Consider the following 15,912-nt stretch of genomic DNA (forward strand, 5'->3'; position numbering starts at 1 on the left):
ACTGTGATAGGAGGACGGCAGATGATGAAGGCCAATCAAAACGTGGCAAGTCAGACAAGTTCCAGACGGAGGAGGCGACCTGCGTGATTTCAGAAGTGATTGTATGAAACCACGAGCCAAAGGCGACTGCAGCCACACATCAGTATTGATCCGGACGGCGGGTCTGTGCAACCGACAGTGTTTTGATGACATTCATCAGCGTTATTAGCTAAGTTAATTAGCCGGCTACTTCGGAGGAGCACGTCAGTATCAGCGGGCCGCGACATCTGGAGGACAATGAGGAAGGTTGCTCTGCTGCTGATCGTTTTGCTCGGCGTTGCACATTTTGCAACTGTCAGCAGATGTGATGATGGTAAGTCTCAGACATTTTACGTCCTTTTGTGATTATTACATCAGAATTGGTTATTTAAGCCAGGCTGGTGCGTGTTTCCTGTCAGTTCTTGTTACCTAAACTAGCTGGCTAAGTTACTGTTGATCTTGCTAGTACCGTTAGCATGCTAGCAAGCGAGTGGGGTCAGCTAATGTCAACATCACTGCAAGTCCTTATTCAGTATGTCGCCTCTCTGTTATAACGTTACGTCGTTAGTGTGCACTGTTGCTATCACTTACGCGTGTGTCCTTTCAACTAGTTGAAAGAGGAAAAAAACAAGCATTTTGATGGGGAAATAAAAACTATCTGTGCTGAAGATCGGCTTGTGTCCTTTTTCTTCTTCTGTGCTGTCAGATGTTACAGAGGAGAGGGAGGAGGCTGATGAAGAGGACAGTGATGATGAGGAGGAGGAGGAGGAAGATGATGACACAGAGGTGAAAGAAGAAAACGGAGTCCTTGTCCTCACTGACAACAACTTTGACACTTTCATGGAGGGAAAAGACACGGTTCTGGTGGAGTTTTATGCCCCATGGTATGCTTGCTTTTTCTCAGCTTGAGATACTGTGTACCAACTCTTTCTACTGCTCCAGGCCATCCCTCCTTTCACAGAGATTTTTGCAGAATGCCTCATACTCTCTGTATCCCTGCAAACGTTTCACTATTTCTCTCTTGTCTGTTTGTCCATTTTAGGTGCGGACACTGTAAACAGTTTGTCCCAGAGTATGAAAAAATCGCTCAGACTCTGAAGGAGAATGATCCTCCCATACCTGTGGCCAAAGTGGATGCAACAGCAGCCAGCGATTTAGCGAGCAGGTTCGAAGTGTCGGGCTATCCCACTTTCAAGATCCTGAAAAATGGGGAGCCTGTGGACTACGATGGAGAAAGGACAGAGAAGGGTAGGGACATTTCTTTCGTTTAAGCGTCTTCTCGACCTTTTAAACCAAATGTGGCTTCTTATGGTGAATGCCTGCTTGTCGCAGCTATCGTGGACCGGGTGAAAGAGGTGGCACAGCCAGACTGGAAGCCCCCTCCTGAGGCGACGCTGGTGCTGACCAAGGACAACTTTGATGAGACTGTTAACGACGCAGACATCATCTTGGTGGAGTTCTATGCTCCATGGTCAGTCAGTAGACTGTCAGCTATTACATGCAGATAGAAATGACACACTGACATCCACTGGAGCTGATCAGTGAAGACTGATTAAACATCCCTCACTATTTGCCTGTTATGTAACTAACCTTCAGGTGCGGACACTGTAAGCGTTTGGCTCCAGAGTACGAGAAAGCGGCCAAGGAGTTGAGCCAGCGCTCTCCTCCCATTCCTCTGGCCAAAGTGGACGCCACCGTGGAGAACGAGCTCGCCTCACGTTTTGGAGTTTCAGGTTATCCCACCCTCAAGATCTTCAGGAAAGGCAAGGTGTTTGACTACAACGGACCCAGAGAGAAGTATGGTAGGTTACTTCCTGAGAACATCATTTATAATGCAGGCACTTGCATTAAAGTGTCTGCTGCTGCTGCTTGCTAACTTTCAAATATGGCAACCTGTGCTTTATCTCTGAACGTCTGTAACAGCTGATTCAGTTTCACTTCTTTGTCCTTCCTGCCAGGCATTGTTGACTACATGAATGAGCAGGCAGGGCCTCCGTCCAAGCAGGTCCAGGCAGTAAAACAGGTGCAGGAGCTCATTAAGGATGGGGACGATGCTGTCATAGTAGGCGTGTTTTCTGGTGAACAGGACGCAGCCTACGACATCTACCTCGAGGCGTGTGAGTACCATGAGCTGATCTGAGCAGCTGGACAATAATGTCACCATTGAATGTGCAGCATATGAGTGACACTAAACTAAGAACTGCAGTTATTTTTCTCTACATGTTTGTGTGATACAAGATAAGATCGACCTTTATTGGTCCTGCACTGAGGAAATTCACAAAGGAGGGGGTGTGATCTGAGCCCTTTGAAATCAGTTTAATTTTTTTCTGATTTTTTTACAATTTAAAGACATTGTTATCATCAGAAAAGTGTCTAATCATGTGGTGGTTGTGGTGGTCAGTAATAATCTGCATTTTACAGTTGATTCTGTCTGTTTGCAGAAATCCATCAGCGTTTGTGATGGATTTCTGGATTGAAGTTCTAATATCTCTGAATGTTCAGATCACAGCCTGTGTTAAACTATTTCCTCTAGTTGTTCATTCTCGTCTGTTTGGCAGGTAATACACTGAGGGAAGACTTCACCTTCCGTCACACCTTCAGCTCTGAAGTGTCCAAACTGCTCAAAGCTTCTCCTGGTCAGATTGTCATCGTTCAGCCTGAAAAGTTCCGCTCAAAGTACGAGCCGGCGTCGAACACACTCACAGTGAAGGTATAGTCTGTCTGTTTTATCACTTTCAGGGTTTTATTTATTTACAGGAGGAATTATGTTTTCGATTGTCCATATGTGACCATAACTCAGAAACAGGGCACATCGTGACCATATTTCACATGTGGTCAGAAACTGAACTGGTGACCCTGATCTTGGGTGTGAAAGTGTGTGTGAAGCATCCACATTTTAGAATCTGCAGTAACATCCATATTTGAAGCTTTGTAGTCCACCACAAGCTTAATGCTGTTGCTGATATTGAGCTTAAGGTGGTTATTGTATGTGATGAAGTTCTCCATCAGCCACTACGTATGAGTCTGGACAGATGTGGATGTAAACTGCAACTTGACTGGTGCATGGAGGCATACAGCTGTGAGGCAGCTCTTCTGGTCTTACTGTCATTTGAATTAGTTTCATGCCATATGAAACTGAATCATACAGTCTGCCTCCTTTCAGTTCTGGTATCAGGGTTAAAATAGATGAGTGCTTTTTAATTATTTTGCTGCATAATCCAGTAACAATAACTCTACTCTCTACTTTCTGTCTTATGAACTCAAGACATGTTAATTTATTTATCACACAGGACTCTACACCAGCATCAGAAGTGCAGGAGTTCTTCAAAAAGCATGTGATTCCTCTGGTGGGCCACAGGAAACCAAGCAATGATGCCAAGCGCTACACCAAAAGACCCCTGGTGGTTGTGTACTATGGAGTTGACTTCAGCTTCGACTACAGGAAAGGTGAGTTTCATACATCCACATTAATAGGTTTCATGTGAGCTCTTGCTTAATGGTGATCAACTGTCTTAAGAGTGCTGGTGCGACACCACCTGTGCAGGATTTACAGTGAAGTAACAAACCTTGTTTGTCTTTCATTTTTAGCTACGCAGTTCTGGAGGTCCAAGGTGCTTGAGGTGGCCAAGGACTTCCCAGAGTACACATTCGCCATTGCTGATGAGGAGGACTTCGCAGATGAGCTGAAGAGCCTGGGTCTGAGCGAGAGCGGAGAGGAAGTGAATGTGGGAATTCTGGTCGAGGGAGGCAAAAAGTTTGCCATGGAGCCAGAGGAGTTAGACGCTGAGGTGCTGAGAGACTTTGTTATGGCTTTCAAAAAAGGTGAGTTTTTTTTTTTTTTTGTTTAATCTAAATGATGATCTTGAATGTTTTGTCTGATCACCATAGAATTTTTCTTCAATAACTTCAGTAAACATCTTTATTCAAAACAAATTTCATGTTTAAAAGTCTCAGATTAATTGAATAATTTCCAGGTCTGGAGAACATAGAAATTTTAAACAGTTAATAATAAAATAACTGTACAGTTATAGTTCCCGAATATTACTGAGTAAAAAAAAAAAAATCCTTCATTAAAGGAAAAGTTCACCCAAATCATTATCCGCTCAACCCCATGTTGCCAGACAGCCAGGTGAAGTAGGCTAGAAAACACTTCTGGAAAACACTGCAGCATTTTCTAATAACTGAGGAATCGGAGGACTGATGTTGACAACATACAAAATGGCTCCATTCAGTTCATGCAGAGTCTCAGGAAGTCCAGAAAGCCATAACAAAGCCAATCATTTACTTTTATTCCTTTTAAGCTGAACTCTTTAGATAAATGAGGTGTTTAAGTGTTTTTTTTACTGCAAAGTTCCAGGACGAAACAAGTCCACCTGACTCTCCACCAGCGTGGGGTGACTTTCACTTTTGTGTGAACTGTTTCTTTAACTGCTGTGAATCTTTAATAACCATCTTATAAAAGATAAGGCCTAATTAACAATTCACACTGGAAGTGAAGTCACACTTGTTCTGAATTTCTCTTTCCCGTCCTCAGGAAAGCTCAAACCCATCATCAAGTCCCAGCCAGTGCCAAAGAACAACAAGGGACCAGTTAAAGTTGTGGTTGGAAAGACCTTTGACGAGATCGTTATGGATTCCAAGAAGGATGTCTTGATCGAGTTTTATGCTCCTTGGTGTGGCCACTGTAAGAAACTGGAGCCAGATTATTTGGCTCTGGGCAAGAAGTACAAGGGGGAGAAGAATCTGGTGATCGCCAAGATGGATGCCACAGCCAACGATGTGCCAAACGACAGCTACAAAGTGGAAGGTTTCCCAACGATATACTTTGCCCCAAGCAACAGCAAGCAGAGTCCTGTCAAATTTGAAGGCGGGGACAGAACAGTCGAGGGGTTCAGCAAGTTCTTGGAAAAGCACGCCACAATGCTATCACAGAAGAGAGACGAACTTTGAAAATGTCTCTCTGGTTGAATAGCTAAGAACTCTTACCGCGCTCAGGCAGAGCCTTAAAGGACGCTGGGGAGGTGAAGGGAACGCAGTGAAGTTAAATGGTGTTACTGTGATGATTACAATGTTCAATCATCGTTTTAGTTTCTGTTCATTCCAAGAGATTCTGCTTTCTTCTGTTTCTAAAAGCATGTAAGCACTGCTGAAGGTTGAATTCTTTTTAAATAAAACTAAAAATGATGGCTGCTTTTCGGGCCAGCACTTAAATGTGACTCCGTTTTTGTGAAACTGGAAGATGTTTTGCACACGTATCTGAAAAGTGTTTTAGAGATTCGGGTGTTTTTAATTACACATAAGAACAATTTAAACATTAGTAAAACAAATGGCTCTACAACCAGTTAGGTTAATCATTAAGCAGCTAACATGCTATTAACTTGATAACTCCAACTAATCTGACAGCACATGTCTTGGCAGGAGAGCGATGCCCCTGAATGCAGCATCTGAAATAGCTTAAACTCTATAGATAAGAACATACAATCAGCACTGTAACATCTTTTTGAATGTTACAAACCTGGCCGGGTAATACTTTGGCAGAGTGCGTCATGTAATTAAAACCATTACATCTTTACATGCTGTACGAACACACGAGAGTGGGAACTCCAACTAGCTGTCACCAGCTGTATGGACAAGGAAATGTTCAAGGTTCTTCAGGTGTGAAAATCTACTGAGAATTCAGCCTTGAGGTGACAGGATAGTTCACCCAAAAATGAAAACTCAGTCATTACCTCCTCACCCCGATGCCGACAGAAAGTCAGGAGAAGTTTCTTAGCCTGAGGAAGCTGTGGACTTGTTTAAGAACTTGAAGTTATATTTTTTTTTCTTTACATTTCAAAACAAATCACCAGCTGCCTCAGTAGTTTCAGACAATGCACAGCTGCAGAAATATTTGTGGACAAAGAAACTTCACCTGATTTTCCTGTGGTGACTGACCGACTGACTTTTCATTTTTGGGTGAACTACTCCTTTAAGATTGCTGCCTCCTTCACGCAAAGGCACTTGATGATACTGGCACTGGATGAGTTGGTTCTTGAGTAGTAGTTGAAAGTTGGTGGATAAAGTCGTTAGGAAAACTCTTGTGTGAACCGTAAGTGGAACTCGCGGATCCTCTGCAGCACAACCTTCAGCTTCTCAGTGGGAGGCAAGATGGTCATCCTGGATGGAAGAAGAAGGTAAGTCAGTGCTGTTGCAGGTGTAGCTCAACCAGAAGCAATGTTATGCTTTCAGCACAGAAAAAAACCCCAAAAAACACAGCATGCTTGCAGTAGTGACAAACAGTTCCCAAGACTGCAGAGAGATGGCAGTGAGGCTGCCGGTTTAGTCGTACTGACCTGAAGTGGAAGGTTCCCTCTCTCTGGCCAAAGCCACTTCCTGGCACCAGGCAGATACCGTCCTCCTCCAGCAGCCTCATGCAGTAGAACATGTCCGGGGCGATTCCTTCCTCCTGTGGACGGACGTGCACAGTTGAGCATGTCCACACGGATGACGAGTAAAATCAGTGTGATTCTTGTCAGTGCCATAACGCTGGTGTGTGTGTGTGTGTGTGTGTGTGTGTGTGTGTGTGTGTGTGTATGTAGTGCAGACCTTTGCCTTGTCGATGGCCTTCTGAGGTAGAGTGATGCGTGGGAAGCTGTACATGGCGCCTTGCACTGGGTTGCAGGTGATCCCAGGCACCGTGTTTAAGATCTGCTCCGTTAGCCTGGCTTTCTCTGCTAACGTTGCTAACACGGCCGTCCGCTCCTGAAGGGGAAGAGAAAGTTTAAGATGTCAGAGGTGAAAGGTCAGATGGTTTGTCAGTGACAAATTTAACATCCAATGATCAACGTCTTTGTGCTGGTAAAAAGAGAGAGAAGAGAAGCCTTAAAAACAGTATCTGGATCCAATCCCTGAAGTGAACAGATGAATCACAAACCGCAGTCTAATCTGCCGAGTCGTTATCCGTCAATCGGCCTACAACAATGCTAGACAAAGTGCTTATTATAGCCTTGTTCCAGGGAGAACCGTCACTCTTACTGGGTTAGAACATTTTTCTTTGGCTCCTGTTAGGTTATGTGATGCCAGGTGTACACTGTAACAAAACTCTCAAGCTCAACAGGAAATATGCAGCCGCTCACTGCAGCGACAAACATGAGTCTTTTGCAGCTGGAGATCTGTATTGTCCATGGGATAAGATAAGAACTTTATTGATCCCACAGGTTTATTTTTTTTAAGATAAATAAAGACTAATGGCTAATGGCCTAATGGCTTCCTTCACCACATAATGTTTCCACTTAACCGTGGGTCAGATGGACACCGGTTTCCTACAGCATGCATAATACATATGAGAGCTCTTTTCTACTCTTGAAGGCGTGACATAAATCATTAAATTCTAACAGAAACAACTACACACGAGTAGTAGCAATTTTCACAACATTACAGAATTCAAAAGCTGATTATTCACAACCAACTCAGTACCATGTGAGGATTTCAGCAACTCCAGCACACTAAATACAGGCTTTATGCACTGGACTGCGAGGTGTTTACGAGTGTTTACACAAGTCAACTCTGTTGACACACACACACTCAGAGCTACGCCAGGATGTACGCTAGCATTGTGTGTTCTTCTTTGACCTTCATAAACGTGGCGTAGGAGGGCTCGTCAGGCTGTGGGGGGTTAACCACCAGGTCCAGGAGAGCCTGTCCAGGGACTGGTGGGCACAAACGCACCGACACCAGCTTGGTGAGTTGAGCCTTCACCTCAGGGTCCATGTTGATCACCTCCATGTAGCCTCCACGGAAGCCACACCTGACAAAAGCAAACAGAGGAAAGTTAAATACAAAAGTACGAGTGATGTACACGTCAGCTCAGCTCTTTGAAGTCACAGCTCCAGGGATCATGTCGGCAGAAACATCCAATAAAAACCTGTTTCACACACATTTAATTACATTACATTACAATTACTCACTCTCCCATGTAGCATTTGGAGGTGGAGTGGAAGGAGGCCATCTCCACCGTACTGGAGTACTCTGGGCCCATCTCAAACAACACCTTCTTAAAGGAGTGAAACTTGCAGCCCTCTGCATACACATTGTCCTGGTACACCTGAAGTGTTAAAAACAGTTTAAATACACCATTAAAAACATATTGCTATCCATAAAATAATTTTAAAAGATTGTGCAACAGATCCGCAAAAGTTGTCCTAAAAGGATCATTTAAGTGCACTGAAGAGCAAATGATGTGCTGTATTTGATTTCTGTGAGTGTGTTAATCCAATTAAATATGTTGGAAATCAGGGGTCACTGATGTGAAGATTTTTGTAAGTCTGGTCAAATCTCAAACAGTGAGATGAAAGCATGTGGTCAGCTTTTGAAAAACAAAACATCTGCTTGGACACCACAGGTTTTGTTAAGGCAGAGAAAGCTTAGAAGGACAAACTTCTGAAATGTGGGAAATGACGGGTGTATTACTTCATCAGCCATGAGGAAGAGATGCTCCTCTTTAGCGAATCGGATCACATCTTCAATGCACTGTCTGCTCTGGACCTGACCTATCACAAAGGACAGAGTTTTATTGAATTTACAAAAAATCCAGCAGCTGTTCGACCCCCCACACAGACAAACAATCAGCAGACATACCGGTGGGGTTTCCGGGGTTGATGATGCACAGGACGCGGGGGTTGCAGTGCTGCCTGGCTGCTTTAAGGGCTCTCCTGAGCTCCGCAACATCCAGACTCCAGCACTTATCCTCGTCCAGGTAGTAGTTGATCTGCACGGCATCCAGGTCGGCCAGGGCGGCTGAGTACAGAGGGTACTGCGGGATGGAGATCATCACTCCTGTGCGGTCACGGCCCTCGCCACACACCAGCAACTTCAGCGTAGTCTGGATTAGGGAGGAGAGAAGAGGAGAGGGTGAGTAGAACCCACAACAGAGGAGGGGGGGAAAGGATGAAAGGTGAGAGGGTAGGACAGAGAGAAGACAAAAGTATTTGGAAGAAATAAGGTAGTATTTATTTGAAGCAGACAGGACATTCCTTTCACGCCAGGCCAAAAATGTCACAGTTTCAAGATATAAAACATTCCCACATTACAAAACCACTACATACTGTATATGTTGCGTATTTTGCTGAGTTGTGTACGTGTGATTTTATTCAAGCCAACGGGGTGTTTCGTTTGCTCAGCTTTCACTCTACACCGATGAGCCACAACATTAAAACCGCTTGCTTGATATGTTGTAGATCCCCTTGTGCTTTCAAAACAGCGCTGACCTGTTGGGGGAAGGGACACAGGACCTCTGGGGGTGTTTTGTGGTCACTGGCATCAGAATGTCAGGTCCTTTGGGTCCTGTGCAGTGAGGGTGGGGCCTCCAGGTGGGAGGTGGATTTGGCTTATTTTGGTGCATCCCACAGATTCTCAATCAAATGGGAATTTGGGGAATCTGCAGGCCCTTGTTGTGGTCCTTGAGACATTCCTGAGCTGTTTTCAAAATGTGATGGAGCACATTGTCCTGCCGGGGGGAGGCTGCTGCTGCCAATGTATTTGGTTTGCAATGTTTAGGTGGGTCATGTGTGTCAGAGAACATCCACATGATTACCAGAACCCAAGGTTTCCAAGCAGAACGTTGCACTGTTATGCAGTGATTGGTGTTTTTACTTCACCTGCCAGTGCTTTCAATGTTGTAGCTAATCGGTGTAGCTTCCAGGGAATGAGGAAGGAAGTCAGTGAACACAACATGGATAAAACTTTAAGACATTACCTCATCCCTGCATTTCTGCCTGAGTCAGATCAGATAGATTTTCATCAACATCGGTGCTTATTAAACACTGAGGACAACAACTCCCATGATCCCATGCTACTTACATGCTTTGCGTTAATACAGAGAGAACCCTGGTGGCAGAAACCACGTACTGTGCCTTTAACTCTGCAGGAAACATTAGCTATCTTGCAGAGTAGTAGTTGAGTGTGTCTTAAAGTTATACAGTAGCCCGATTAGATTGTGTAACGCTGGAGAACCCTTTTTGACGGTCTAAAGGTCTGTGGGTGGAGTGAAGTCACAGATGTGCAAAGTACAGCTGAGTGTATAATTAACAGAATTTGAATGAAAGAAGAAGAATTTATAGGCCAATTACAGCAAAAGTATGTCACCTGAGCTGAATTAATATCAACTCACTGCCTGGTCGACAGCACGTCTGCATTTTTTTTTCTGTAGAGACGATAAAAAGCCGTACCACAATGGCATCACTGGCCCCAGTGGAGAGGTAGATGTTGTCGGGGTTGGAGGGGATCCCACCATCTCTCTTCTCTATGTAGCGCGCCACATCCTGACGGATGCACTCAATGCCCTGGCTAGCACTGTAGGCCCCTTGAACACATGAAAGTGAACTTTGATTCACATTGATCAGTCGATGCTCTGTTTGAACAGTGTGCAGACTGTCCAACTAAATTCTTAATGAGTAGACAAATGGAGGCGGACGCCAGTGACGTGCGTTGTGGTGTAGATGCGGTAGGAGGAGTGAGGGGGAGCTGTCTGACCTATACTGTGGCCTCCGCAGACTTCAAGAATACGCCGCGCCCTGATCTTGGCGTCCTCTGGAAACTTGTTGTCTTCCAGGAGTTCAGGGTAAGAACACAGAGCCAAGACCTGAGAGAGGACGACAACAAAAAATCATTTTGCCATGAAGTGACAAAAAACCAAACACTTTCTAAACAGGCATGCTGACGTATTCAGTATGTATGAATATAGTAAGTCTTGTTCCACATGGAATCCCTGCGTGAGTTCATTAAACACAAGCATTCAAATAACTTGAGGCCAAAGTGTTCACCTGTCTGAGAAAAGTGATCGGCTTCTGACCCATTGCGTGGGCATCGCCGATGTTAGCTCTGATGACTTCTGTGAAAGGTTTCTTGACTCCCTGAAAAAGAAAAAGGCAGAGCTGTAAGAATCGGGGCAGGCGAGTCTCTTAAGGAACACATGTAGATGGTGTAGAACAAACTGAGAACTTTCTCTTATCTCTCTTGTAGTAAATAGTTCTCCAGAAGACAGAATGTGTCTGGACACGTAACACGAAACATGTCTGGATACAGATGAAGCGTCAAGACCTGTCTTGACGCCGTGAGGAAAGTTATGCTTCCCTTTAAATGACATTCAATGAGGAACAACTACAGTTAAAATTAGACAACTTTATTGACAGGTTTCCCCCTCGTTATTCTTCAGCCACTGCACTGTGCAATCAACGTTTACTTTATAATAATACAGCAAAAAAAACTGTTTAAACATGGAACGCCACTGAGAGCAAAGCTGTGACGATACCAGAAAGATAAACTCTGACACAACACTGGTACAAGGATATGATACTCGATACTGCTCTTTCAGCAGGCTTGGTACTTTCGATATTATCAAATGAGGCTATGGTGTCATTTTAAAAAGTATCCGGGCGTCTGTACTTTTGACAACCCTAATTGAGAGCAAGCTCTCCTGTGCAATGATGTCCTAACAACATAAGAACACAAATACAATACTTAGAAAACTAAACTGTAATACATTCAAAGCCACAGAGGCCCATGAAGAACACATCAAAAGGTTTTACTGCAAAGAGAGCAGAGCAGGAGTTAAAACCAGTTCAAATAAAACACATCCTGTCACACTCCTCCAACAAAAGACATTTAAACCAGCTTTTCTAGTTTTAAAAGTTTCTGCAGGGTATTTCAGTATTTTATAGCTAGTTTCCCAATCTCAGTGTTGACATGGTGATGATCCTTAAGGCAACCTTATGCAAGTATGACCTGGATTTAGAGATTAAAAGACTTGAAAGATACCCAGGTAGTTTGGCAAGCAGTTTATTGATAAATAGAAAGCAGTGCTGTTCTGTTCTCACTGCTAAAGACTGCCAACTTTCTCAAACAACACATAGCAAAAGCGATGAATATGTGTGTCTGGAGCGTCGGCTTCTCGAGCTGCAAAGCTGTTATTGCTGCAGCCGTCAGACATTCCTCCAACACATCTGTCTCGCATCTTACAGGCTAGCACCCTAAGGAAAACTCTGCCTTAGTGAAGCTTCAAACTGTCCCTCAGAATAAATCCTTCACAAACAGATGATTAACAGCTACAACATCACGCCTCCCTCTCGCCTGCATTGGCTCAGCATGTAAATCAAACCAGAGACACTTGCGTTCATCTCACACATGCGTGTTCCCTCGTTAGCAGCCTTGTGTTTCACTAAGAGGACCCTGGCACAGAGTCTGTTTAGGCCTGACGAGCAGCAGAGCGCTGGCCTGGACCGGGATGACACCACCACCACCGACACAAACTTCTCCGTTTCTGGCTGTAGACTCGCTCGAGGATTGCTGGTTTAATGCAGCTGTACGATGAGACTTTGAGTCTTTTTCATTTCCCTCCTCGTCTAAACCGACTCACGATTCATCGTCATTGAATCAGCAGATCCTTTGTGTAATCATCAGCTCCGGTTTGGTGTCTGTCACTTTGCTTCCTGGTCACAACAGGCTGCACCTGTTGCTGTTCATCAGATGGCAGAACGTGACAATTGATGTCCCCTGTTAGTTCACACCAGACCTGAGCAGAAAGGCTTACAAAATAATGTGATAATCATGAGCGGTTTTTCAGTTGTACGGTTGGTGTACTCAAAAAACACATTAGGCTAATACCCATGACATTTTACTGCATGCTGGTGTGAAATACAAACAGATGGGGAGATGTTAGGTGTAACTGGCCACAGCAATTATGCACTTGCTTTTTATTTCTAAGAATTATTAAGCAGGTTTAGATGTGAAACAACAACAAAACTCCAGCTGACGCCGCAGCAAGAACATGAAGGAAAATTCAACTTTAAAATCGAGTGTTTTAGGACGGCTGAGTGCAAACGCGTCAGGTGACGATCATATCGACTGAAAACTCATTTAATCACCCAAAGAAAAAACTGATCTGCACTTAAGCCTGCTTCATTACATTGAACTGAATGTAAGCGGACTATGCAGTGGAAACACACTACACTAATCACTAAGCACCAATGTCTCCCTCGATGTCACTCTGCAGAGGTTGGAACAGGAACAGAAAGCACTTGGTTTGCTGTCCTGGGTGTGGTTAATCTACAGGTTTCAAATTGTGCTGCTGACATGAGTGTGTTGTATAAGATAAAATACCAGGAAAGTCATTTCGACTGAGTCAATATTATCATTTCCACGTCCTTGCACGGCGACAGGAGCAAGGCCCACAAGGTCCTTTGGGTTAGCACTGAGTCAGATATGAGCTTAACTGGATGCATCCCGTTTCCTTTTTAGTCCTCGTCCCTGCCTTGTTCTCGAGCAACAAAGAGGCCGCTGTTCTCTGGGGTAGAGAGAGAAGCCAGTCGGTCCCCCCTCTCGGCTCAGCGCTGCGTCCCGCTGCTCACTCAGCACCAGGCACTGATTACACAGGCCGGACCAGTGAAACAGGCCAAGAAACCCCCCCGGGGCTTAGCAGAGCCTGGCCTGAATTCACATTTCACTTTGTCTTCTGACACAGTCTGAGACTGCCATTCCTCTGACAGTGTTCAGTCATGCTAGGGTAACTGATACTGCACCATGTGAAGCTCTAACTGCTTTGCTCCTCTAATTAAACTAACTCAATAATATTTCTAACAAGATGCTAACTGAGATGGGATTAATCCTCCAAATGTACTCAGAAGAGTCCAGACACCTGGATTTGGAGAAACTAATGGAAGGAAAAAGGTGGATACAAGATTTTCTTTGCGATGTAACAAGCTCCTAACTGTTCCCCGTTGTCACCGCTCCATTGTCACAGTCAATGCAGATGAGGCAGCTGAGATCCAAGCCTGAATTAGCTCCTGCAGTGCAGGGACTGTCATGCCAGATGTCTGTGGGAGGTATATAAGGGTCATCACCACACCAGTCATCCACAAACACACTCACACACTTGCATAAAATCTGCTGAGCCGTCAGTAAAAGTGTTCCAGTCACAGATTTGACAGGAAGCACAGCTGCAGATGACTGGGCGACTGCAGCCAACAGACCTCCTGGAATCAACATTTCAGATTGTTTTCATTGGCATTTGCTCTGTTAGCCAAGAGTGACATAACTTTACATGTTAAAGTAAACTTGAAAGAGGAAGGCTCGTGTCTTTTTTCACCCCCTCAGCAAATACACTTTTCAAACACACTATTAAAGGCAAATAATGCTGACGTAACACACGTCCCGTACGAAGCAGTTATGTGTAAACTCATGGGTTCTTCACATCTTCTGCACTGTGACGACAAGCTAAACTTCTGTGGAACTGTAGTAAATAATTCCAATAATTCCAAGCAGACACTGAGCTTCAGCTTCAGAGGGGAAAGAAAAAAAAACACGGATTGCCAAGAAGCGCGAGCACTTTCAGCAGAACTGGGGCTGCTTGTAATGAACCTCCTCGCAGAAAAAGGCCGGGCCTCACAGCTGCAGCTTCGTCCAATGAACTCCCTCCCATGTGGGGAGGAGGGAGGTGGGCTAACCCAGAGAGACAAAAGAGGACAGAGAATGTACCCTCTTCGTCTTACATAATAACCCTCCACATTATACCCACCCTCCACTCCGAACCCTGAAGTCACCTCAGGCTAAGAGCAGAGGGAAATGTACTCAAACAGGGCTTTGCTTTCCCCTCCAGCTCATTGTGAGGGCTGCATTACAGCTTTGAAGAGACTCCTGCTCGACCTGTTTGCCCTTCTTAGGGAAAGCATGCTGGATCAATATTACCACAGCAGGATGTAACAGGAGTTGTTAGGAGCAGCAGTGCAGAGGTACATAACATGGTCCAACCACTGCTGTCTCCGTGCAGCCTCGGCTCTCTCAGCCGGTCAGCAAGAACTGCCCCAGGCAAGCACCTCTTTCCTTTGTCTTAAATTTCTAACTGTGTCCTGGAGGAAACAGAGCAGAGGAGTAACTTTTCTTTTTCTGCCCACTGAGGCACCTTTAATATTTGTGAGCTTGCCGAGTTGTTCATTAAATTTCCAGCATGTGTTTGAAAGTAAACGGGAGAGCCATCAGCCTTAGGCAAGATGAGTCAAATTCCAGATGTTGGTGATTATCCACGCGCCCGCCCACAAGATTTCACAATTTGCATGAAAATGTATCTCCCAAACCGTGAAGCCTGACATTAAACCACCGTGTGAGTTACTCCACCCAGCACAATTAACTTCTTTCTTTTATCTCATGCATTATCAAACTTCACGCTCCGTTCGCACCAACTTTATTTTGCAGCCCGCATTTCACTTATTCTTAGATGTTATGTTTACCTCTTTCAGCTCCTTCTCAATCTGCATCGCCCGCTGGACTATGGGACCACGAACCGCGTACTCCACCCGCCTCACATTGGGGTTCATGTTGTCCAAAGTTAGCACCTTGCCCGGACATGGGACCCCGTTGGCTGCCTGCTGGGACATGTTTTGTAATGTCACTCGTACGCTGCTTTTCCCCGCTCGTTGTCACACCGGAGCCTGAAACACAGAAGAAGATCTGAGAACCGAAAGAGGGATCCGGAGCGGCGGCAGGACACGGGCGGATAAAGTTCATCAGCTGTTACCAGTTGTTCAGGAGGGATAATGGAGTCAGTGGAAGTGAGCGCTCCCTTCCCCTCTTGGTCCTCTTGAGTCTTGAGTCTCAACTGACAGTTGACTTGTTCATATTCCCACCCGAGCCGCCACGCCTTCGCTCGTCTCTGCGCTTGGTTGGCTAGATTCAGCGTGCCAGCTGACGCCTTTACGTGCCGTCGGAAAAAATATATTACCTCAAGGGCCCAACGCGTGTAGCAACGGGAAAGAAAAAAAAAACAAGCTTTGTCTGAAACGCTTTAAAGTTTGAAAGAGGTACCATTTCGTTAGTTTAAGTAAAAAAAAAAACGTCTTATGGTGACACTCGGACGAAGTGAAACAC

The 15,912-nt window shown here is 44.9% G+C and overlaps 2 protein-coding genes across 4 annotated transcripts; one reads left to right on the forward strand and one right to left on the reverse strand.

The window, feature by feature from the left end:
* Positions 1-58: 58 nt before the first annotated feature.
* On the forward strand, positions 59-5,229 carry pdia4 (protein disulfide isomerase family A, member 4). The gene is made up of 10 exons (XM_046370875.1): positions 59-352; positions 725-902; positions 1,061-1,266; positions 1,351-1,489; positions 1,615-1,820; positions 1,977-2,135; positions 2,577-2,728; positions 3,309-3,465; positions 3,607-3,840; positions 4,553-5,229. The coding sequence occupies exons 1-10, from the start codon at positions 277-279 to the stop codon at positions 4,966-4,968; spliced, it is 1,923 nt and encodes a 640-aa protein (XP_046226831.1). The 5' UTR covers positions 59-276; the 3' UTR covers positions 4,969-5,229.
* A 55-nt stretch (positions 5,230-5,284) lies between these two features.
* On the reverse strand, positions 5,285-15,722 carry si:ch211-217a12.1 (alanine aminotransferase 2-like). 3 transcript variants are annotated; one of them, XM_046370879.1, is made up of 12 exons: positions 15,563-15,722; positions 15,276-15,476; positions 10,818-10,907; positions 10,528-10,636; positions 10,224-10,357; positions 8,635-8,878; positions 8,467-8,546; positions 7,965-8,101; positions 7,630-7,804; positions 6,604-6,759; positions 6,351-6,463; positions 5,285-6,174 (listed from the first exon to the last, which is right to left on the reverse strand). In XM_046370879.1, the coding sequence occupies exons 2-12, from the start codon at positions 15,420-15,422 to the stop codon at positions 6,084-6,086; spliced, it is 1,476 nt and encodes a 491-aa protein (XP_046226835.1). In that variant the 5' UTR covers positions 15,423-15,476; positions 15,563-15,722; the 3' UTR covers positions 5,285-6,083. The 3 variants fall into 3 exon arrangements, with proteins under 3 accessions (XP_046226835.1, XP_046226836.1, XP_046226837.1); XM_046370880.1 differs by lacking the exons at positions 15,276-15,476; positions 15,563-15,722 and adding an exon at positions 12,165-12,543; XM_046370881.1 differs by lacking the exons at positions 15,276-15,476; positions 15,563-15,722 and adding an exon at positions 12,176-12,540.
* Between the last annotated feature and the right edge of the window lie 190 nt (positions 15,723-15,912).

Source organism: Scatophagus argus, chromosome 18, assembly GCF_020382885.2.
Source record: "Scatophagus argus isolate fScaArg1 chromosome 18, fScaArg1.pri, whole genome shotgun sequence".
Taxonomy (NCBI): Eukaryota; Metazoa; Chordata; class Actinopteri; family Scatophagidae; genus Scatophagus; species Scatophagus argus.

Bases quoted from the DNA above. Each gene is read 5' to 3' on its own strand.
- si:ch211-217a12.1 (XM_046370879.1), bottom strand. From the start codon at position 15,422: ATGTCCCAGCAGGCAGCCAACGGGGTCCCATGTCCGGGCAAGGTGCTA. The intron at 8,102-8,466 runs GTAATACACCCG...TTAACACTTCAG, and splicing joins TCTTCCTCATGGCTGATGAA to GTGTACCAGGACAATGTGTA. The intron at 6,175-6,350 runs GTCAGTACGACT...TCTTCCATCCAG, and splicing joins GAGGGAACCTTCCACTTCAG to GATGACCATCTTGCCTCCCA.
- pdia4 (XM_046370875.1), top strand. From the start codon at position 277: ATGAGGAAGGTTGCTCTGCTGCTGATCGTTTTGCTCGGCGTTGCACAT. The intron at 903-1,060 runs GTATGCTTGCTT...TGTCCATTTTAG, and splicing joins GTGGAGTTTTATGCCCCATG to GTGCGGACACTGTAAACAGT. The intron at 1,490-1,614 runs GTCAGTCAGTAG...ACTAACCTTCAG, and splicing joins GTGGAGTTCTATGCTCCATG to GTGCGGACACTGTAAGCGTT.